Source organism: Mustela erminea, chromosome 1 (genome assembly GCF_009829155.1).
Source record: "Mustela erminea isolate mMusErm1 chromosome 1, mMusErm1.Pri, whole genome shotgun sequence".
Lineage (NCBI taxonomy): Eukaryota > Metazoa > Chordata > Mammalia > Carnivora > Mustelidae > Mustela > Mustela erminea.
This window is the reverse complement of record NC_045614.1, coordinates 136858742-136883563: the sequence shown is the minus strand read 5'-3', so window position 1 is coordinate 136883563 and position 24822 is coordinate 136858742. Positions and strand designations below refer to the sequence as shown.

The 24822-nt window shown below is 37.5% G+C and overlaps 2 protein-coding genes across 2 annotated transcripts in view; one reads left to right on the top strand and one right to left on the bottom strand.

The window, feature by feature from the left end:
* GFM1 (G elongation factor mitochondrial 1) overlaps positions 1–23313 on the top strand; it is a 43835-nt gene extending 20522 nt beyond the window's left edge. The window contains exons 12-18 of the mRNA XM_032343341.1: positions 1685–1822; positions 2726–2808; positions 12924–13086; positions 15446–15590; positions 21175–21335; positions 22092–22145; positions 22285–23313. Of these exons, the coding sequence (XP_032199232.1) occupies positions 1685–1822; positions 2726–2808; positions 12924–13086; positions 15446–15590; positions 21175–21335; positions 22092–22145; positions 22285–22416 (876 nt within the window). The 3' untranslated portion in view covers positions 22417–23313. The remainder of the gene's footprint in view (positions 1–1684; positions 1823–2725; positions 2809–12923; positions 13087–15445; positions 15591–21174; positions 21336–22091; positions 22146–22284) is intronic.
* LXN (latexin) lies at positions 2836–9439 on the bottom strand. The gene is made up of 6 exons (XM_032343349.1): positions 9025–9439; positions 7423–7485; positions 6133–6310; positions 5725–5861; positions 3444–3506; positions 2836–3168 (listed from the first exon to the last, which is right to left on the bottom strand). Exons 1-6 carry the CDS (start codon positions 9151–9153, stop codon positions 3070–3072), a joined length of 669 nt encoding a protein of 222 aa, XP_032199240.1. The 5' UTR covers positions 9154–9439; the 3' UTR covers positions 2836–3069.
* Positions 23314–24822: the final 1509 nt, after the last annotated feature.

The window sequence follows — 24822 nt, the reverse complement described above, 5'->3', positions numbered from 1 at the left end:
AGCTCTGTGGCCTAGAGCAGGTCATCTTACCATACAGTGAAATGCCACAGTTCCAGGTGCTTTGCTAAAATTGCTTGCTTTTCCCTTCTGAATAATCAGGGAGAGAAGTTAAAGATATTTAACTGTTGATAGTTTACAACAGTGGAGGAAAATCAAAGGCATCAATATCTAAAAGGTTTTTGGTATCTCAGGATTGTCTGTTTGTTGGAGTAAATTTAAATCAAATAATGAAATCACTGCATAAAGCTGTGAATCTCGATAGTGGGGGCAGGGATGATCTTCTAGTAAGTTGGGGGTTCTTGGCTAATGTAGGGAAAAGGCCAAAAAACTTCGGAGATAGACTGAGGATTCTGTCTCAGCTTTGCCATGCACTAGCTCTGTGGCCTAGAGCAGGTCACTCAGCCTTTCTACACCTAGTTTCCTCACCTGTGAAATGTGGGTAATTCTGTCTTGCAGCATTTTGGTTAGAATTTGAGGTACATATTCAAAACATATAGCACAGTTCCATGCACACACCTATCGGTGTTAAATACTAGTGATTCAGGGTATGTTAATTTTCTATTACTGCCATAAGAAGAAAGTACCACATACTTGGTAGCTTAAAATAACACAAATGTATTATTATACAGTGTTAGAAATCTGACAAAGTTTTTATTTGACTAAAATCAAGATATTGACAGGACTGTTGCTTTCTGGAGGCTCTTGGGGACATTTTATTTTTTGCTTACTTAAATTGTTAGCAAAATTCAGCTCTTTGTGGCTGTTGGGACTGGGGTCCCCATTTCTTTGATGACTGTCACCTGGGGCCTGGGGGTTTTTTTGTTTGTTATTTTTTAGTTTGAGAGGCTATCCATTTTCCTAGGCTTGTGGCCCTGTCATCTTGTCTTCAGTGCCTTCAACCATGAAATCAGTCACTTTTGTGCTTCAGATACCTTCTGCCTCTTCCTTCATTCTGTCTTTCTATCTGTATTCCTCTTCCTTTTTAAAGGCCCATGTGATTACATTGGGCCAACCCAGATTCTTCATGGTAATCTTCCCATCACAAAGTCTGTAACTTTAATTATAACTGCACAATCCCCTTCACTACATAAAGTAACATTCACAGGTTTGGGGGCATTAGGGCATATCCTTAGAGGACCATAATTCTATTTACCATGTATGGAATTATATCTAAGGAGAATAAAGATACATGCAATCACATCCAAGCAGGCTGTTTTTAAAGGAAGAAGTCTCACTGTGGCATTTGCCTTACTCTTGGTCTTAACTGTCCTGCTTGATTCTACAATCAGGTCTTGGGAAACATGCGGATTCCTTTGGTTATGTGTAGAATTTCTAAAATGTGATAGAGTAACACAGATTCTTCTTTTCCCTTGATGGAGAAAGTTTTCCACAAATAGACAATTTCTATGTATATCCAAGAATAAAATAGGAAAGGGTATAGTTAAGCCTTAGACTCTTGTTTTGTATCTTGTGGAAAGAAAATTCTGTCAGCCAACCATTCCCTGCTCTGTTGACTGTGTGGTGTCCAAGCTTACATGTTGAAAGGGTCTGGCCTAGGAACTAGATGGGGATCATTATTATTTCTTAACTGTTCGTGTATTTGATTTCATTTAGTAAAGTTCTTTCATCAATCCTATTGCTTATCATGCTTACTAAAATGTGTAATGACTTTCTTTTTTTTAAGAATGATCTGGAAAAATTTTCAAAAGGTATTGGCAGGTTTACAAGAGAAGATCCCACATTTAAAGTCCACTTTGACAATGAGAGCAAAGAGACCATTGTATCTGGAATGGGAGAATTACACTTAGAAATCTATGCTCAGGTAATGAATAATACGGAAGTTAACTTAAATTCATTTTGTTTATGTCTCTGTTTTGTTACAAGTCAATAATTCTCAGTCTAATGACTGTAAACTAATAGTGGTTCTTCAGACTTCATTCTGGTTTGTATCCAGATGTGGTATACTATGTTATAAATGTTACCATCTCTTAAAAATTAATTATGTTTTAATTTCTAAATCCTTATATTTGTAAAACATTTGCAGACTCCTAGAATCAAGACTCCCAAGTATTTGCAGTAAGATCGTTCATCCAACACTAGGTCATGGTTAGTTGGGTCATTGCAAATCCCAGTGCCAGCCTTAGGGAGACAACCTGCAGGGAGAGACCTGCTGAGGCAGTTAGCCCACCAGTACCTGCTCTTGGAACCATTTCTTAACTGTTTTCTTCTCAAGTCAGTACTTGAAGGTTTAGATAGATATAGTACTAGAATTTAGGTAATAGAAAGAGTAGATGCTTTATATTTTCCCCTAGGAATGGTCTTCTGTATCTATGAATGAAAACAAAAGCTATTTGACTTATGATTGAAAATTCTGGTTGTGATCCTGTTTTTGAAATTAAGGTAGTAGAAACTCTGACAACAGACTTATAGGCTATTCCAGAGAATATATAATAATATGAAATAAAGGTGACATTTTAGTGGATAGATTAATTAGAGGTAAGTGTAAGTTAAACAGTCTAAATTAGATTTCATTTCTATAAAATCTTTAAGGATCATTTGTATTACTTAAATCATGTATCTAACCTTTGTAAGATACTTAAATGATTTAAGATTTATCATTTTTATCATATTTAAATGAGTGCTTCAAATGTAGTTAAGATTCTTTTTTCTTCTTTCAGTTTGTTTTTTAAGTATACCAAAAAATTATCTCCCCTCTTCTTTTTAGAGGATGGAAAGAGAATATGGCTGTCCTTGTGTCACAGGAAAGCCAAAAGTTGCTTTCAGAGAGACCATTACTGCCCCCGTCCCGTAAGTATGCAGCAGAATTAAACATACTGTGAGGCCAGAATTGAAGCTTTTTATTATGGGATATACATACCACTGTTAGTGTTGGGACACTTTTACATCATGTGAGTCTCTATTATGGAATCTGTGTAGTTCTATACTGTCATGAAGACATTTATACAAAGTGACATTTTTGGATTTGCTTGACCCCATAAACTAGGTATCAGTGAAGGCATACACACATCATCAGTAAGTACATTGACACGTCAGTGTTAGGGTCTTCCGTTATTCTAGTTGTGCCTCCTTTGGCAGACGGCTGTTATGTTTGACTTTAGTACCATACTGCGGGTGCCAGAGAACTTGCATTTGCCAAGGAATAATCTCCTGCAAGTAAAGGAAACTAACTAATGCTGTGATAAAATTCAGAAAACATGTAAGAAAACAACGTTGGTTTAGATTTTGTTAGAGACAAAACAGTCCTTATAAAGAATAGCAAAAAAAAGTTTGGCTACAAGTATAATATACTTTAACCTGGTGTCTATATTAATTTACAGGAATTCTGATTTAGGGTCAAAATTAATAAGGCATACATACACTGTGGCTCTAAAACAAGTCTCAATTTTCAAAGTCTCATCAAAGAAAAGTAGCTGATACTTTACCTGAGATGCAATGTCATGAAGTAGAACGGTGTAGTCTAACTCAATGAAGTCATCATTTCTTTGCTATCATAAAAAATAAAAATCTGGTGTTTGAAACAGTATCTTTGGCAAAAATGGTATTTTCATTTTAAAATTCAGCTTTCATTACTAGATGGTAGTACTTCCACTTAATACGTAAAAACAAAAATTGAATGTTATAATTTATTTAGCCTGATCAGAAAAACTGTGTTCCTGGGGCACCTGGGTGGCTTAGTCCGTTAAGTACCCAACTCTTGAGTTAAAACCAAGAGTGGAGTGTGAGCTGGAGCCCTGCACTGGGCCAGCACTTGGCCTGGAGCATGCTGGAGCTTCCCTTTCCCTCCCTCTGCCCTTACTACTCAATACCCATGCCTGCATGCTCTCTCTCTCTCTCTCTCTCTCACACACACACACACACACACACACACACACACACAAAGAAAAGAAAAAGAAAAAGTGTGTTCTTACAAAAAAGCTGTCTTTCAAACTACATTTTGAAATCATGATTTTTCACCTGTTCTAAAAGTTGTGTTCCCTGAGTTGTGATAGTTACTTCAGAACATTACGATCTAAAGTTTGTCAAAGATTGATTCCTTAATGTTTTTATTTTTTAGAAGCATTGTTTTAGGGGATAAACTACTGAAATGAGTGTTTACAGTAAAGGAAACCAATTTTATAATGGAAATTCTCTTTTTAAAAACTGAAAATAGGATCTTTAAAAAAATAAAATAAAATAAAAACTGAAAATAGGAAAACAATGTAGTTAAATGATTTTGCAATTAAAGCCTTGATCTGTGCTGCTTATTGTTTTGGACATATAAAGTATTTAGGCCACCAGCTACCCAGAAATATTGCATCCACATCGTTTAAAACTGCATTCACCAGAGATTTGCTGTACAAAGCTTTTTAAGGTTTATAATCAATGTGTTGAAACCATCCCTGGCCTCCAAGAGGCAGCATGAGCTGCTGTGGCCTCTTCGGTTAATAGCAATTATAAATGTGCAGTCAACCTTTCTACTGAAATTTTAATAATGCTTTAAAAAACTTTGATGAGGGGTTATAGGAGTTTTCTGTCATCAAACTTCTAGCACTGTCTTGAGCATATTTTGCTATAAGATCATGCCTTGAAAACCATGATTATGATTGTATAACCTCTGTAACCTGGACCTTTTACTCAATTATTTGAGCCTTGTTACCCCAATAGGAATTTGTACTTAAAGTAGATGTCTGCAGAAATGCATTAACAAAAATCCTCTGTTGGGATGCCTAGGTGGTTCAGAGGGTTAAACGTCTGACTTTTGATCTAGCTCAGGTCTTGATCTCAGGGTCAGGAGTTCAGGCCCTGTGTTGAGCTCCACGCTGGGTGCAGAGCCTAATTAAAAATTTTAAAAACGAACAAAAAAAGGCTCTGTTTCTTAAAATGTAGTTGTGGTATTTATGTTAGATATTGACATCATATTCTAATTATTGTGATTGGGTGTCCTGGCCGCCAGTGCCCATAGGTGTCTACTAGGTGGTTGCAAAAGCCTGTGGAGTAAAGGTGCTCCAGCTGCCTTGCAGTTTGTTTCCAGCAAGCTGAAACAAGTCATTTGGAAAGTCCTTTTCTCTTATAGAACTAAAACTGTTGTGGTTTCTTTGTACTGTTTTTCTTCATATCCATTAGATATCAACAGTTGACTTTTTTTCTTTTTAACTTCTTAATAAAGCTAAAGTATGAAGATCACTTTATGTCTTTAAAGACTAGAAAGAGGAGGTTCTAGTCCTATCAGACTTAAGAGACTAGCAGGCTAGCAGTTAGATATGAGGTGGTAGATTATGACTAGAAAAGAAAATGACATACAGCAAATTTCACAAAGATTAAAAGATGCTAAGATATATGTTCTAGCTGATTCTTGGGGCAAAAAAATGCCAGCCATGTCTCTGAGGAGCTCTGGCACCACCATTTCAATAGAGAAAAAAAAACCGAGGCAGTTTCATTTGCATAGCTATAAAGACTTCAATACCAAATTTAGATCACCAAATACTCTGTATTAAGCTGAGTACAAAAACTGAATGCCAAATTATTTATAACTCAATACTTTACTCTCTTGAAACTGTAGCTTCAACTTTTTTAACCTCAGTTGTAACTGACCACTCCTTCAAAATACCAGCATCACTATTAAATATAAAATGACCGAAGGGGCACTATTTATCCAATTATGAATGATCACACTTTCAGTAAAATACAACCCTGTTAATAGTATATTTTATAGAAATCACTTACCACTTGCTTGACAGTTTGAATTTTTACCATTTTATACCATGTGTTTTCAGTAGAATTCTGCCATATTATATAACCACAAGCAACCCAGGCTAAGTGTCGAACTGGCTTCATTTCTGGAGCTACATTTCCAAAACTGTCTGGTGAGGAAACAATTATATGGTAAATAGGATTATTTATACATACAGTGTTAACCTTTAAGAAATCTAAATTCTAAATCATGTTTTAGTTTCCTTCAAATGTGTACAGAATATAAGTAAGTCCCTTTTTGTTGAATTAGATTGATAATGAATATTTTTCAAAAAGCCAGTATATTTCCAACATATTGTTAACATCTAACGGTTTTGAGCACAGATAATTTATACTGATCTTAAAGTTGAAAAAAAATTTTTCCATGCCATATTTATATACCTGGAATATTTTGTGCTTCAAGTGGTTCCTTCGTGGACTTGAGTCTTTGATAAAATGTGTTATCTTCTTTATCTGGGTTCTTTCCAATTTCTCCTTCAAATGTGAAGTTGACTTCTGGTGCAGTATCTTGTCCCATTAGAGGGTAAAGTACTTCTGCTGTACAGTTCAGTGTAACTTGCTGTTTGAAACATTTTGCAAAATACCTTTACATGTAAATGGCCATCCATTTCTAATTGTCATTGTTGAGATGCAACATTTAAAGTGTTGGCCCCCAATCATGTTTCAAACTTGACTTCAGAGTGTCTATTACAGAGTTATCTTAATTGGGTGTGGCCTACAGTTTTCTCGAAGGTATCTAAAATAGATAACTTATTTTATAACTTATTAAGTATCATAATCTTACAATTCATCTTAAAACTTTATTGTCAGTGTTAATGGTGTATCCCATTTGTGAGGCCAGATTTTAGTCAGACTTTATGTACTACCTCTAGACTTCGGTAACTTTTTAAGTCTTACTCTACCCTCTGCTTCTGAAACAACAGAAATATCCTCAAGCCCAGATAAATTAATCTGTATCTAGATGTAAAATTAGAAAATAGTAGCAAATAGTAGCATTGGTTCTGCTTTGAAAGATGGCTGTCTAGTAGCTCAGATAATCTTAATAAATCTATTATGTTAGCCTGTGTCTCTTCTGAATTATGCTCAACAAAAGAGCAAGCTTTTTAAAAAGTTTTAAGATGGTTATGGTACAAACTGCAATTCCTTTTTTTTTTTTTAAGTTTGTCTCACTAATAATTTGGCAGGTATGTAATATTTAACAATCTCCCTGCCACATTACTGAAAGATTCCTATGAACATACTGGTATCATTTGATCATTTTATTGCTCATGAATATCTAAATGCACCAGTTTTCTTTAAATGGAAGAAATAAAAAAATAGAATGAGAAAGGCAGACATAAGAAAGTGATGATGACTGGAGAGTAAATTACTTTATTTGTTCATATCACGCATAAGTTCAGACTGCCCTAAGAATATATTTAAGAGAATTTATTTGAATTGATATGGGTAGCCTTTTCTAAGTAGCTGAATAGAATTACTTCATGTATCTCAGAGTATGTTTTTAAAAGAGTATAATTGGACCCTTGAATGCTCATTATTTTTTTCAAGGCAGGAATTTCACAACAACTTCAAAAAAAAAATACAAGTTAATCCTATGATTTGATTAGGGAAGGTGATCTAAAATATTTATAAAGTCAAATTTTATTTTATAATAAAGGACATTTTACTTACTTTTTGGATAATTTCTTCCACAGAAAATTTAAGGCAATACTTGTGTCCTTTTCCCGGAATATCCTATTAAGAAAATGTGGTGAGTTATTATAAGAATAACTCCATTCTTTGTGTTTTTAGAAAAATACATTCTCATTTGGTTGGGGCAGAAGGCTGACTTGGTGAGGGTAAATGATTAAAGCCTTTGACTTTGAAAAAGGCATGTCACCATATATGTAACATCTAATTTAGGAGGTCCATTAAGAGATTTATTTTGGATGGGAACAGAAGAGTGGGATAAAAGCATATATAAAATAAGTTATAATTGGGACGCCTGGGTGGCTCAGTTGGTTAAACAGCTGCCTTTGGCCCAGGACATGATCCCAGCATCCTGGGATCTAGTCCCACATCCGGCTCCTTGCTCGGCAGGGAGTCTGCTTCTCCCTCTGCCTCTGCCTGCCATTCTGTCTGCCTGTGTTCGCTCTCTCTCCCTCTCTCTCTCTGACAAATAAATAAAATCTTAAAAAAAAAAATTATAATTCACTTTCATTCATCAGAGGACCTCAACCTCTGGATCTGTAATCCTGAATTCTCTACAAAAGAAATTGTGAAACCTTTTGATTCTAAGATGAAAAACAGGATATACCATTGAAAACATTTTCAAAAAGCCCTGTGTACCCTCCAAACACTGTTCAAGGAAGGTCAATTCCATTTGGGGACAGATTACTGTGAAGTGGTTAGAGATGTTAAATACTGTTTTTATTTGTCCATTAGTGAACCTGCAAAATGATACTTTAACAAATTTTATACCTGTAAGACAGTTGTGTAGGTATTTCACTTTTGAATCAAGATAGAGTTAAGAGTGTGTACCTAATTATCTGGTGCAGTTTTGAAGCAACATCTACTCCCTATCAGCTCTTACAGACTGTTAAGTTTATGTCAGATAACTAAGCGACAATCTCAAATCTTACATTTTAGTAAAATAGAAACAAGCCTAGTTAGTGACAGCTGTGGCCTTAAGCATTTAATTTAATCCTTTGCCAGTGGAAGCATTATCTTTTACAGAAATCAGTGGTAGTGGTGTTTGGGTAGTTAAAGCTTCAGCCCACAATGCTTTTGATCTCTGACTTTGGTTGTCAGTTTGTTTTGCTCTTTGCTTCCCCTTTCATTTTGGTCAAAGGGTCTGATAAAGATTGTTCTAAAATTTCGGCAAAGAAGTATTGTTTGGAAGACGGGATGTTTTGTTGGCTCAGACTGGAGTAGCAGATGAGAAATGCAGTAGCAGTTTTGAGATTCTTTTGAATGGTTCTACAGGTTTCATTCAGAAAATGGTTAAATGCTGCCCCATATTTAGAACGCTTTTCCATTTCTTTGTAAGTGCCCATTAAAACCTGTATCGATGTCTCTAACTTTCCAAGAAAAAACAAACAGCTGTGACTGTCCTGGAGTGTCAGCTATCCCCAGAAATGTTAAGTTCCCTAGACCTGACGTCAACAGCTAGTCCAAAAACAGGCAAGGGTGGAGTGGAAGGGAAATCTCCGGAAGAAGGAGGCTGAGACCCTCGGGAGTGGAGGGAAAGCAAGTAGGTGCAGGCCCCCGCCCACTGCCCTCTGTCGGACTCACCTCCATGCTGGCTTGTTTGATAGTCTGCACCAGAAACACCTTGTGGGGGGTCCCCTGCTGGTAGTTGATGCAGTTCTCCGCCACCGAGGCTGCCCTGGAGGCTGGGAAATGGGTCGGGGGGATTTCCATTCTTGGTGGGAGCCTACGGCTGCTCAGGTTGCAGGGACCAGACGCTCCCAGCGCACCGCTGCTTCAGCCTTCTGCCGGGGAGCTGCGACGACGGAAGAGTCGCACGCTGAGGTCGGCCGGGTGTGGGCGGGATCGTCAGCTCCCACCCTTCTTCTCTTCCTCCTTCCCTCCTTCTGATTCAGGAAGCAGCCGCAGGGGCGCTGGCTCCCGCCGCTGCTCCTGGGGCCCCGCCCCACTGCCACCCACAGTACGGACTTGTTCCTGCGAGGGGAGAGCCTGGCCTTTCCGGCTGGCGAGGGTGGAGGTGTGGGGAGGGAGTTGGTGGGTTAGGCTGGCTGGGACTTTGTGCTTCCTTTCATTAACCTTTACTGAAGTGCAGGGAGGGGCGTTCTGGCCTTTTCGTTTATGGAGCGTGCCTCTCGGGCCTCCAGTTTCCTCTTCATGGAAGAAATCTGGTTGCTTCACATGCCCTTCAGAGCACACCTTCCTCAGACACTACTCACAGTGTCAGGCCCAGGGCAAAGTGCAAAAGGAGCTCCAGGGAGCGAGTGGGTTGGTTACTTTTTTCTCTTTCCCCTTCTGAGGTCCAGGAGCCCTCTTGGTTAATCCCCTTTTCTGTGGAATTGGACCAGTGCTGCCCAAATCGGCATATGAGAAATTAGCATTAATTTGGAGGGCTAAGTAATTTCTTAGATCAAGAGAAATAAATAACACCTGCACCCCTTTCTCCCTTTGCTGATCTTAGAAAAATAAGATTTTGCTGTAAAACCATGCTTCTGACCTTCTGATCACTTTGAAATTTTTACTTTAAGAATTAAAACATTTAAGAACTGAACTTCAAGCACTGCATTGAAGAAGCTTCTAACAAAGATGAGAGTTTTTATAGCTGCTTAAGCAAGCACAGACTTTTAGTAGGTAGTGCATTTCCATTCTCCAGATTTCTTAATTACCTTGTTTTACCTTTGAAGGGACTATAATTTAGGCTTTGGATTTGCTCTAGCTCAGGAAGCAAAGGTTCCTTTTTATCTGTATGGCCAAACTTTCCAGGCTCATTGGCTTGGAAAATAGGTATTCTTTGCTTTTTTCCCCTCAAAATGGATTTTTGAAGGTTCGTTGAAAGTTCCTTGGGTGGGCATATGTGTTGTGCTTTAAAAAATAAACTTAAAAATGTATTTGTAATGTGTTCTTTCCCTCAAATATCCTTAATTTACTCAGTCTTTATTTGCAGTAAGTATATATATATTTTAATGTAAGGAATAAAGCATTTCTGTCTTTTCTAGTTACATTAGTCCACCAATTGTCAAGTGAGTTGAGGATGACAGGGTTTCTCTCCTTAAGGCTTTTTTCTTAAAAAAAAAAAAAGATTTTTCTTTTTTGGCTTGAGAGGGTGAGTCATTCATATGTATCAGCCAACCTCTTAGGTTGTCATTGTGTGTGTGTGTGTGTGTGTGTGTGTGTGTGTATTGTTTGAATCATGTGTTTCTTTAATCGTGTCCAGGAAAGAGTGGCTGAGTACATTCTGATGTTGCTGAAAGAGCTTTTGGTTGATAATGAAAACTAATATGAATGAAAACTAAGTAAAAAGATCTCTATCTTGCAATTTTGGTACAACTATAAAATCAAAATAAATGTGCAAAATAGAGATAAGACCAATACAGTTATGAAGTGCCAGGGTGGTTCAGGCAGTTAAGTGGCTGCCTACAGCTCAGGTCATGATCTGAGGTCTTGGGATCAAGCCCTGCACTGGGCTCCCCGCTAGGCAGGGAGTCTGCTTCTCCCTTTCCCTCTACCCCTTCCCACCATTCATGCTCTTTCTCAAATACATAAAATCTAAAAAACAAAACAAAAACCCCAACACTGTTCTAATTAACATTAATTTTATCGTGAGAGATGATGTTTTGCCGAAACAAAATTGCCTCCCCAACATGACTGGGGCATGGGTTCTTTTACCTGCAGCACTCCTGTTAGCTGCCTACCAAGTGATGTCTTAGTTCTTCTACCTCTTGTAAGCTGCTGTAGTCTTCACGTACCGCCGTCTAACAGCTTTTTCAGTGAAATCATCATTTGCAGGTTATGTCAGCTTATGTTCTTATTAGCCTTCTAGAAAAATGTTTAATTAAGAGCATTGGCTTTAGTACAATTCTGGCTCTGCTATTTAACTGCATCATATTTGGCAAGTTACTTTCTCATCTGTAAAATGGTGATAGTAGTACACAATCGTAGTTTGTGGGGAAAAACAAATAAAATGATCCGTAAAATCTGCTTAGCACAAGCCTGGTGCCTCCGTGTTTCATTATTTGGCCTCCACTTGATTATGATTCAGACGTGAGCCCTGAAACTTACTGGTTTGTAAACTGGTCCTGCAGGGCACTGCTGGAAGTGTTCTCTGTGCTGTCCTATATTGTACCCATTTCCCACATTTGACTGTTGACCACTTGAAATGTGACTAGTGCAACTGAGGAACTGAATTTTAAATTTTTAAAAAATTTTAACTATAAACATCCCTGGTTAGTGATTACCCTACAGACAACAGAGCGTATGTTTGTATTGATGTCATATTATTGTCAAATTGAAAACAAAACTGTAAACATCTCAGAGAACTTGTGCATACCCAAGACTTGTCAGGGGCCCATGGTTATGGAATCCCTGCAGCAAGTCCTTTCATTCTCTTAGTTCTGATAGCTGTTTTTTTCCCTCCCAGAACAGTGTCTCTGTCAGTATTTTGTTTCTCTCAGCCCGTCCCGAGTCTCCTAGTGGCAGGGAGACTGTTCACAGGCAGTTCAGCAGGCACATTCACATTTAGGCTTCTTATGAAACCGCATACTCCAAGCTGGTGTCTGCTACAAAAATGAGTATTTAGTAATTTCAAACTACCACACATCTGTATGTAGGGACACGCTCACTCACGTCCATTTACCTGCAGTTGTCTGAGATAATTTTGAAAGCAGGTGGCCTCTTTCATCTTGAGGTCTTGAGGAAGGTTTCACTTTAAAGGAAGAAATGCTTTGCAGGCAGTGGATACTCATGAAATGGTTTTTTGTTTTTTGTTGTTTTTTGTTTTTTTCAGGGAAATAGCGTATGTTTACAAATGTTTTAATAAGGATATAGAAAGTGCTTACTCTGTTTATGTGGCCATTAGTGGTTTGAAGTAAACACTGCTATGTCTGTATATTTTCTGTATATGTATCTATTTATATGAGTGACTTACGTTAGTCACCGTTTTGCCATTACTCTCTTCAGGTATTAATCCACCTGAAACTCCCTTCTCTTGTGTTGTGTCACTCCATAAAGTCCAAGTGGTAAATTAATTTAGGTAGGAACTATCTGAATAAATTAACTGCAGAGCTCCCATTTTCAAGTAACTGTCTCTGGCTGTAGAAATTAAGAAGAGAACGCTGTGTCCCAGGGAAGGCAGGCATTCCAAAAGAAGAGGCTGAGCTCTTCGAATGTAGGTTACTAGAGCAAGAACCTTAGACTGACTTTTAACACTTTTACGTTTCTACTTGTGAAGTAAAGAATTGGCAGAATGAAAGAAAACCATGGATTATTTTGGTGTTGTACCTCACCCTCACCTCCAAGTAAAAACATGAAAGAGAGAATTATCTTTTAAATAAATTTTACAGTAAAATTTTATGGCAGTAAATTCAAAGGAACAAGTAAGTAAAAATGGTAAAATGCGGTTTTTCATTTAAATCGGTAGGAATTATTTCATTTTGGTAATTATGTTAATGCCATGTTGATTTTTTTCCCCCCTCCTAAATCACTTTCAGGTTTGAATTTACACATAAAAAACAATCGGGTGGTGCGGGCCAGTTTGGAAGAGTGATAGGTGTACTGGAGCCTCTGGACCCAGAGAACTACACTAAGTTGGAGTTTTCAGATGAAACATTCGGGGCAAATGTTCCAAAGCAGTTTGTGCCTGCAGTAGAAAAGGTAACAACAAAAATGACTTGATTACATTTTTTCAACCAGTTTATTAGGTGGTATTGAATCGTATTTCTTTTGTTTGTTTGTGTGTTTATATTTTTAATTTAATTTTTTCAGTGTTCCAGGAGTCATTGTTTATGCACCATGCTCTTCTTCTTCTTCTTCTTCTTCTTTTTTTAAGTTTTATTTATCCAAGTAATCTCTATACCCAACGTGGGACTCAAACTCATGACCCCAAGATCAAGGGTCTCATTCTCTTCTGACTAAGCCAGCTAGGTGCCCCTCAAATCCTATTTCTATCACATTGTCTTCTGTGGTTCGTTTCATTTACAGTCCTGCTTCTTTACCTGATTGGTAAGCTTTCCATCTGATTTAGGAACTTTAGTTCATTAGGATGAAGAGCTACAAATATATGCTATGACAACGAGGGGGGAACTCATTCTGTTTCTTTTTTTCCTTTATTTCTTTTTTCCAAAACAAAGCAGTAGTTCTTTCTCTAAGAGGACTTATTTTCCTTCTCATAGTCCACCCGTCTCCAGATTGTAGCCAGCTTTTCAAAGACATGCACTTAGCAAATTTATGTTAAGCACTTTTCATATTTAAGCACTCTCCTAAGGGGCAGAGGGAGAGGGAAAGAGAGAATCTTAAGCAGGCTCTGTGCCCAGGGCAGAGCCTAATAGAGGGCTCAATTTCACAACCCTGAGATCGTGACCTGAGCTGAAATCAAGAGTTGGATGCTTAACCGACTGAGCCACTCAAGTATCCCTCATTCTGTTTCTTAATCATAGTTATTCTATTTCTTTTGATAAATTGAGCCTATGTTGTAAATAGCAATCAACAATTAAAATTTGTAGCAGTCAGTAGGGTTTTATGAAGGCTTTAAGTTTACTGTTACAGTAGCATGATCTTTTGCCAAGATTCCCAATATCTGAGTTCTCCCAACGTCTCTGCTACTAATTAATGCACTCTTTGGTAAATCATGGTGTTCAGAGCCAGTTTCTTCATTTGTAAAGTGTGAGTAAATAGAAAACTAAACTTGAACCCCTTACCAACTTGAGGGTCAGATAATACTGTGACATTTCTTTGTAAAGTGTGAAGTGCCTTGCACATGTAAGAGGTTAGTGTTTTGTTTGCTTTCTAGGTCACTGGCTTTAAGACTGTTGTAAACCGGGCGCCTGTGTGGCTTAGTGGATTAAGCCGCTGCCTTCGGCTCAGGTCATGATCTCAGGGTCCTGGGATCGAGTCCCATATTGGGCTCTCTGCTCGGCAGGGAGCCTACTTCCCTCTCTCTCTGCCTGCCTCTCTGCCTACTTGTGATCTCTGTCAAATAAATAAATAAAATCTTTAAAAAAAAAAAAAAAAGACTGTTGTAAACCTTCAGCAACTGTCCTCCTATATTGAGATTTTTAGGTTTTCATTTACCCTTTTAGCTTAGAAATCTTTGCTAATTATAATTTCAGCTTTAGTGGTGGTAGCATTTTGTGATTACTATATTTCGTTCACTATACTTTATTTCAGGAGAGTATTTTGTCACTCGTATACCTTTAAGTTATTTTGTATTCTTCAATATTAATGTAGGTAAAGGAGGGTTTATGTTTTTTTCAGCATATAGAGTTTATAGTTTTGCAGTGTCAGAAATATATTGTACTCTATGTGCAGCAATGTGATTGTCAGGAAAAACTAACTTGAATTGTGGGAGCTCTACAAATGTTGAAGTGGCTGAAAAAGGATTGCAAACTTATCACATTATACTTTTAAAATATGTTTAGTTTATTGTGTATCAGTCATACGTCAATGAAGCTGTTTTGGTTTTTTTTTTTTGTTTTTTTTTTTTTAAGAACTGCATCAGGAAAAATGAATTTACTTTTGAATTCCAGTTCTTACTGGCATGTATAACACCAAAGCCATAATGTAGTGATCTGCCAATGAGGCAAAGCCCTGATAGGTGTATAGTGGGAGCTCAGGACATCGCTGTTGAATCAATGCCAAGTTTGATGGAAGTATTCTTCCTTGCTTTTCCTCTGTTTCCTCCTTATAAAATTAAGAGCAGGCTGTCTGTATAATGGGTTATAAGAGGTAAGTAATTCCTGAAGATGTTAAGTGTCGGCACTCTCAGCATCACTTTCAAACCAGCTCGCACTTTTAAGTGATAACACTTTTCCAAGGGATTGTTCATCTAGATGCCACAATAATAAAATTTAAGTAGTTAAGCTATTCAGCTTTTTAAAACTTCTTTTTCTGAGGAGTAAAATGTAGTATTCATAAAAATGTTCAATTTCTGAACAGTAAAATGTGTGAGTATTTTTGATAATTCACCTGGAAGTGAAATCCACTGACTCCATAAGTTGTGTTCATTCACTAACAGGGGTTTTTGGATGCCTGTGAGAAAGGCCCTCTTTCTGGACACAAGCTCTCTGGGCTCCGGTTTGTCCTGCAAGATGGGGCGCACCACATGGTTGATTCCAATGAAATCTCTTTCATCCGTGCAGGAGAAGGTGCTCTTAAACAAGGTACTGTGTCCTGTGTTTGCTGGAGCACGGTGTGTGTTTCCCCGACAGATCGTCAGAGACTCTGAGTGCAGTACTGTGTTTTATTCTTGTGCCCCAGAGTCCCGGGCAGCCCACCTGGGCACTTGGCAGGTGTGGGCAAATCTAGAGTTGAAGTGAGGGTAGCTTACTGTATTCTCTTCCTTACAAAACCGAAAGCCTACCTTGTTCTCCTAAATTACCTAATATTTGTCATATGCTTAAATTTAGAGATAACCTGTAAGTTCTGTTTTTTTGCCACTTTTTAAAAATCAATTAATTAGCATATATTGTAGTATTAGTTTCAGAAGTAGAGTTCGTCAGTAGCATTAACACCCAGTGCTCATTACATCAAGTGCCCTCCTTAATGCCCATCACCCAGGTACCTCATCCGCCCACCACCTCCCCTACAGCAACCCCCAAATTTGTTTCCTAGAGTTAAGTCTCTTATGGTTTATCTGCCTCTCTGATTTCACTTTATTTTATCCTCCCTTCCTCTGTGTTCATCTGTTTTGTTTCTTAAATCCCACATATAAGTGAAATCATATGATATTTGTCTTTCTCTGATAGACTTATTTTGCTTACCATAATACCCTCTGGTTCCATCCACGTCATTGCAAATGGCAAAATTTCAATCTTTTTGATAGCTAAGTAATATTCGTGTGTGTGTGTGTGTGTGTGTGTGTGTGTGTGTGTGTGTGTAGATAGATAGATAGATAGATAGATAGATAGATAGAGATATGCATGCCATATCTTTACCATTCCTCTGTCAAAGGACATCTGGGCTTTTTCCATATTTTGGCTGTTGTGTTTTTAATAAAGAAGATGGATGTGCTTGGAGTACTAAGAGATATTTTATAGAAACATTGCCGTCATGCTCTTTTTAGTGACTTACTCAGATATCAGGAAATCCATAAATTTTAAATAATTTTTGTAAAGTGTGACATTTTAGGCTTTTAGGCATTTTGTGGGTGGCAACATATTTTGAAGGAATTCAGTAAACTTAATTCACAGTGCAGACCTCTTGATAAACTGCTGGAATTGTCAACCTTTTCCATACAGAATAACTGGTGTATTAAAAACCCTGATGAGGGGCACCTGGGTGGCTCAGTGGGTTAAGCGTCTGCCTTCAGCTCAGGTCATGATCCCAGGGTCCTGGGATCGAGCCCCGCATCGGGCTCTCTGCTCAGCAGGGAGCCTGCTTCCTCCTCTCTCTCTGCCTGCTTCTCTGCCTACTTGTGATCTCTGTCAAATAAATAAATAAAAATCTTTAAAAAAAAAAAAAAACAACCCTGATGAACCAGAAACCTAAACAATTGCAAGTGTATCTGATTCTTGCTTTTAAGAGAGAAGAGCAAATAACACAGCAATCTGACATCAGGGTTATTCAACAAAGGAACTTGAAACCTCTGTCCTGGACCCAGAAAATGTATTCTCTTTGTCATCTCTTCCATATTATTAATAATGCCCATAAGTATCTTTAGACAGGAGAATTATATTATGATTTATGAAACATTTCAGAAACATTTTTATCAGAGGCAGTCAAAATGGACAGTAAAGATTAGATTAATCATAATTTTTTTAAGCATTCTGTAAATCTCAGTTTTGTTGATTCTACATGAATTTTGGACTTCATTTTGTTTTTCTGTTTGCATCTGTGACCAGGTGTGGGGCAGTAGTTGGAAAAGATTGCTTATTTCTTGACTAGGTTGCTAATTCCTTATATACTTAAACTAATGGCAGCTATTAATAATTTGAGTATTAGTTTCTCAGTTGTGAAAGTCCTTCATTTTTCTGCTTCTGCTTTCTGCCTGCTTCTCCCTCTTTCACTCCACATGCTTGTGCTCTCTCTCCTCCTTAATACCTGCCACCAGGCTAATCCATCCCCTCACTCCCCTCCCCTTTGAAACCCTCAGTTTGTTTCCTGTAGTCCATAGTCTCTCATGGTTCATCTCCCCCTCTGATTTACTTCAATTCATTTTTCCTTTCCTTCTCCTAATGTCCTCCATGTTATTCCTTATGCTCCACAAATAAGTGAAACCACATGATAATTGTCTTTCTCTGCTTGACTTATCTCACTCAGCTTAATCTCTTCCAGTTCCATCCATGTCGATACCTTCTACAAGAATAGTCAAATTAGAAATCACCAATTATTCTATGCTGCTTCTTGACTGGAAATTAGTAGCTTTCCTGGAGAAAGAGCTTAAACAAAGCCAGATAATTGGTATGATTCTCAGTTAACAAAAAGCCTCATCTTCTTTTTTAATTGCTCCTATAAGAGATATAACTAAATGGAGACATATATGCCCATAATTTACACATGTGCATCCATGAAAACAGCCTGTACATCTGTGTATATTAGCTAAACTGGTGAATATGTGATCTTTACTTTTTAATTATTTAAGTGTGCAGACATTAAGTATGAAAACTGCCTCGTAGGTGTACAAAGGAAAAACACTAGATAGTAATTGAGATTTTTTTTTTTTTGCCAGATAATCATGTACAAATCAGGATGCTAGCATGAAAAATGAATTACTTTGCTGTTTCTTCATCTGTTATTCAGTCATCCATGATTGAAGGACAAGTGTATAGGGTAAAAGGAAGTTTTCCTTAGCTCAGTAAGAAAATAAGCTTTTCATGCAAACCTCTCTTGAATCCCATATGAGAGTTTTGGTGTAAAAATGTCGTGAAATGAGCCCAGTATCAGAATAGCTTAGATGTATTAGCCATTCTCTATTCAAAATTGGAAGAAAAATAGTTTGGATTGTCATTTTTTCCAAAACAAATGCAAACTGGAACTGTTGGGTCACAATTTAAACTTTGCCTCTGAGATGAATCAGTGATATAACTAAAACCGAACCTAAAATTGAATGTTCTCTTTGGGTGTGTTTCACCTTACAAATGCGACCATTGCCATCTTCTTCTGTGGCCAGGTTTTAGAGCTTGGTCTTCCCAGAAACCTCAAACTTGTTGCCACCCAACAAGAGAAATAAAGCCCTAGAAGTAAAGGTTAGCTCAATTAACTTGACAGCACCCCTTCTTTGAGCTCCTGCCCCATTATGTGATGGACTTGGGGATTAGATCCCAGCTCTGCGCCATACTTACTGTGTGGAAACTTCCCGCAGGCTGCTTAGAAATAGTAATTCAATACAGGAACATCTTTGAAAACTTGCATGTGCATACTTGGGCAGTGAATGCTAGTCACGCTTTCCTTCAGATTGCCTTTGACCTGGTACTGTGCCATGCCACTGTTCCCTAGCTTCTTGTCTCCGAGTACTCATAATAACATTTATTGATCACTTATGTGTGGTGTTTTATGCTGAGTGTATGAATTATCGTATCTTACGTTCACAGTGACATTACAGTTGAGAAAATAGGACTCAGAGTAGTTAATTGAATGGCTCGAGATTACATGATAGTGGTGGAGCTGAGAGCTAAATCAGCCTAGAGTCCTATCCCTTGAACACCACCTCGTACGGCCTCTTCAACACCTGGCATGGTGTTATCAGCATTATTCCTAGTGGTTGATATAAAAATATTACCACCTCTTCTCACCACCACAGGCTTAAAAGTACCTGTGATGATGTTGGTATTTTTACTTGCTATCTTAAAAAGCCATAGACCACACGGATCTGCTTGAGGAAACATAGGTTTTAGGAGTGAGCTGCCGTGTGACTGTTGAATACAGCAGGGTGAATTCACTCCAGAGTCTTGCCACAGCAGCTTAGAAGAAGGCATGATTTCTTTGGAAGTGAGTCAGGAGATGAGGTGAGGAAGAAAGAGGAACTTAAAGGGAAAGGAGCAGGATGAGAGAATATGAAACTGAGAACTAGACAAGACATCCTCAGCAATCAAGTGATGGGCACTGTCTACCTGGCCCTTTCTTCCCTTTAAAATATGACCCTTTCACAATCTCGCTCTTTTATATTACTGACCTATTGAAAGCATGAGGTAACGTGTTCTAAATCTTAATACATCTGCTCATATCTGTCTTTCTGGGTGTCTTCTTCTGCATGGATTGCATTTCTTTAGAGCCAGGGAAGCTCTGCTGTTGGATTAACCCTAGACATTGCAGGAGCTAGAGCCGTTTCTACAGTCCCAGACTGTTAGCTGCGTTCCACGTCTGTGCGGGGTTTTGGGGGGGCTTAGCTGAAGAAGCTTTGGAGTCTGCAAAGTTCAGTTACTTCTCTTTTTTAGAACAAAATTCACTAATGAGGACTAATTAGTCAAAGGTAGGTCTGAGCTATGATTTGAATTAGAGAATAATTCAAAGAAATCCAAGCATATTAAGTTGCTGTTCTTATAATTATTGCACTTAAGCTACTAGTGGCTTTAGGAGAAGTGCTTTAATGACTATATGAGAATGATTGCCAATTAATTAATTAATTGATTAATCTAAACAAATTGATGCCTGGAAAGCTGTGATTATCTTAAAATATTTTCTTTGTCATCTTTTCTAGGTTTTGCTTAAAGTTTTTATTTAGAGGTGATTCATCCAGTCTGAAGCTGAAGTATTATTCCACACTATCATAACATACAAATTCGATAAGAATGTTTGAAATGTTATTCTGTTCTCTCCACATTGTTAAATATAACCCTCAGTCGGCATTTGTCACTTTAAGAAGTGTTCTGGTTATATATTAAGGGGAATAAAAATAAGCTTGGACACACACGTTTCAGTGCTTAAATGTCTCTTCACATCCAGTGTCATTTTATAGGTGAAGAAACTTGAGGGCTGGACACATTTTGTTTTTCTAAAAGGCATATATAATTTGTTGAGGTCAGAGCAGAAACTAGAAACTTGGTCTTCTGATTCTCAATCACGTGTTGAAAATGTTTAGCCTAGGAAAGGAAAGACATAACTCAGGTGTGACTTGTTAAATATATGATAAAAGTTATTCTCTTACGGTTAAAAATAACTGTCTTCCAGGGACCAACCAGAAGGAACTGGTTTACCTGGACAAACAAAGACTTAACAGTGAGAGTTTTTACTCCTGAAAGTATTCAGAGAAAGAGAATAAGTAACCCTCAGCTGGATAATTTAGATGCTAAAGAACTTGATTGAATGTCGTTTGAAGACCCCTTTTATATTCTCTGCAGCTTAGTGATGTTTAAGGATAAAAATATAGTTTAGAACTATTAATACTGTAATCATGTGTTGTCTTACTGGAATTTCCATCTAGGAGAGTGACTGTTACAGCTACTAGAAAAAAAGAGTCCAGATCAAATGCTTGAGCCTCATCACTTGCGTGTACCTTTGGAAGCACTCTCTCTTGTGTATGTCTGGGTAGGGGAGAGTTCCCATGTGTTTAAAGATTAATAAACTGGGGCGCCTGGGTGGCTCAGTGGGTTAAGCCTCTGCCTTCGGCTCAGGTCATGATCCCAGGGGCCTGGGATCGAGTCCCGCATTGAGCTCTCTGCTCAGCAGGGAGCCTGCTTCTCCTCATCTCTCTCTCTGTCTGTCTCTCTGCCTATTTGTGATCTCTCTCTCTGTCAAATAAATAAATAAAATCTTTAAAAAAAAAAAAAAGATTAATAAACTAATTTGTGTATTTTTTTTTTAACCCAGCTCTGGCAAATGCAACATTATGTATTCTTGAACCTATTATGTCTGTGGAAATCATAGCCCCAAATGAATTTCAAGGACCTGTGATTGCGGGAATTAACCGACGCCATGGGGTAATCACAGGACAAGATGGGATTGAGGACTATTTTACGCTGTATGCCGATGTAAGTACTATTGATCATTGACAATCTTGCTTTTAGTAACCGCAGATAGAAGAGAGCTAGTTTTTGGTTTTGGAGAGTTGGTTTTGGAGAATGTAGAGCGAATTGACACATTTTCCTAGCTATTCGGGTATTATATTTGTGGCAATTTCTATAATTTGCTGTTAGAGCAGCTCTTAAATGCAAAAACTAAAAATAAGATCTATGTGGGCCTTTATGATGAGTATGTCATTTTCTTAGATGTATGGAAGTTGTCTTTATTTCTTGTTATAAGTTTCATTTATATAACTGCTTTATCACATTAGCTCTTATTTACTGGATAATACTGAGTTCCATTGCCTGTGCTCTACTTAAATCTCATGGGAGAAAGTGTATATCACATTACATAAGGCCTCCTAAAAGACACTACTGTCAGCATATTAGTGAGGTGTCCAGAGGAAAGTTGTATTAACATTTTCACAGAAGAAACGCTTCTCCATGTTTGAGCTGCAGCCAGAGTGTGGAGTGGGGATGAGTGGTGTCCACCCTGTAAAACAGAAAGATTTGATTTCTAGTTGTGACTGCCTTGTTAAATTATTTTTAAGTAAGATTTATACTTTCAGTAAAACAAATATATACTTCTCTGGCTTTTAATTCTTTTAAATCAAGAGTAGTTAGTAGAAACCTAAGACTAAAGGAATTAAATGCCTAAGGCTTTTCTGTACTTTACTCAAATATTTTTCAGTAAGCAATACCAGAATATCCTGTGTTTGTTTTCAGGTCCCTCTAAATGATATGTTTGGTTATTCCACTGAACTTAGGTCATGCACAGAGGTAAGCAGATATTTATACTTTACTCAGGTGCTCTTTAAGAAACCGCCCTACACAGTGCTCAAATGTGTGAAATCCTGTCTTGGTAGATGTACCGAAACAAACAAACAAACAAAATCTCTGTTGTCTTTTAACTCCTTAGGGAAAGGGAGAATACACAATGGAGTACTGCAGATATCAGCCCTGTTCATCGTCCACACAAGAAGACCTCATCAATAAGTACTTAGAAGCTACAGGTCAACTCCCTGTAAAAAAAGGAAAAGCCAAGAACTAACTTCCCTCACTTTAAGTTGACTAGCTATAACTGAATCTGCAAGATTTGTATACTCTCATGGGTTCTGGTGGAATGAATTCAGGCTAAAATAAATTTTAGAAGCCCTTCCTCTTACATTCAGGAGCTTCTATCATATTCAAAGATAATTCTATATATATCCCAAATCTGTGGATTGGCTTTATAGTTCATTGAAAAACCTCAAATAAAATATGATTATTACTGAGATATATTTAATATCTAAGGGAAGAAGAGACTGACATCAGTTATACTTCTAAGTTTAGAATGGTATGTAAACTTCCTTTCCGAATTTTTTATTCTAAGAATTTTCAACATAGAAAAGCTGAAAAAGACAGTACAGAGAATAGCCGGTATCTTCCATCCTCCACTCAATAAGGAACAGTCTTGTTAACAATTAGTTGATCACATAATAATTTATTTTGTCATAGTTGCCTTATCTCTTTGTGTCTCATACCTATTTAATTTTTAAAAAAATTTTTTGCTAAGCAACAATTTGAATTGCTTATATCATGACAGTTCTTGGGGGAAGTGTCCTCTTTTAATGAGCAGGCTTTTGTGGAAGGCAGCTATGCTCACCACTGTACCACCAACGCACACTTGAACAAGACTTTTTTGTTGGTGGATTTCATGTGTTCTTAATATAGAACATGTTCCAGATTCTTCATGGGGATGTTACAATGGCTAGTAGATTTCTAGCTGTTTTATATACAGGTGATTGCTTCAATTTGTGACTTCTGCAAATTTGTAAATGCCTACTTTTATGTTAGTTTCTTGTGGATATGTTAAAATGAAAAGCAGACCCTTGCATATTGCTATTTTTACCTATGTTTATTTTAATGTTTCTGCAAGTCTGAATAATAAAATAGAATTTACATAGTTGCTGTCTGGTCAGTTTCATTCACTTGGTAAACACTAGCTGAATTTGAGTCTGTTGGGAGTTTATCCTATATTGTATTCCTTGACATGCTGAAAGAACAAATGTTAAGTTTTGTTTCTAGACTAGTTTGGACTTTCCTGGACAGTTCTACCATATCGTTGAGGATTACTTCATCCCCAAATGATCTGATGAGAAAGGCATTTCCTAGTCCTTTCTCTTAGTGGATAATAGAAATAAAATAATGGTTCCTTTCTTTTTCTTGATTTACAGGTTGGGCTTTATAACTTAAGGTTTCTAGAAAAAGATTTTTTGAAGTTTTGAGCATGTTTTCAAAGTATCTGCCAAATGCTTTAAGTGCATTTAATTTAGTTTTCACAACCCTATGAAAGCCAGTACTATAACTATGTCCATTTTGTAATAGAAAGAGCAGAAGCACAGAGAGGGTAAATAACTTGTCTGGGACCACACAGCTCGCTGAATTTTCAAGTTGGTAATTAGCTGTATTCATGAAACCAAATGTATTTTCCCCATGAATATGTTTGTTGCTATAGTAGCATGAAGCCTGAATAATATTGGCTTTAGCATTTCATCAGCATCTCATGCTATTGACAATGATTTTGAAAATTGTTCCTGATGAGGAAAAACCTTCCTAGAATTTAGTGCAGTTTCTCTGGCTATTGCCAACAGTTAGGAAAATGGAACTAAGATGGATAAGTTTTGATGTGTTTTTAACTTGTTAAACATTCTGCTTGTAAAGATAGAGCATCAGAAAAAAACCTAGATATTTAATCCAACACCAGCATTTCATAGACAAAAACACAGCCCTGGCTGGTGGGGGAGTAACAGCAGTAGGATAACATAGGGATAAATCTAGGACCAGAACCTGCATCTCTTGTTAATTAGTTTGGTTATAATTAGTAAAGACCACATAGCAGCCAAGGTCTGTAGCAAAGAAAAATTAATGAGAATATTCACAAATGAGGATTCTTTTTTTTTTTTTTTTTAACTCTTACAAAGGATAATTGTTGGCTAATTTAAAGAAAGACAGTATTGTGTTGGAGAAAAGTAGCAGCACTAGGCAGACACTATTGCAGTGATTCCCAACCTAATAAATCTGGCTGCACGTTAAAAATCATAGGGGGAGCTTTAAAAAGAAATGCCCAGTCCAGCTTCTAGATACTCAGATTCTTCGGATCAAGATCAAAAGTTTCTAATATACAAGAAAGTTTAAAGACCAGTATTCCCTGCACCTCCAAGACATGACATGGAAGATTTGTTTATTTGTGTCATATTTTTCATTTTCTCTTGTGTGATGTTAGAGTTTGGGCCATATAGGTTCTTAGCTTGATAACTTTGTCTTTAGAGAAATGTCAATTTTCTGTCATTCCTTTCCTCCCTGCTCACTCTTAGATTATTTAGTTATAAAATCATTAAGTTTTGGGACGCCTGGGTGGCTCAGTTGGTTGGGCAGCTGCCTTCGGCTCAGGTCATGATCCCAGCATCCGGGGATC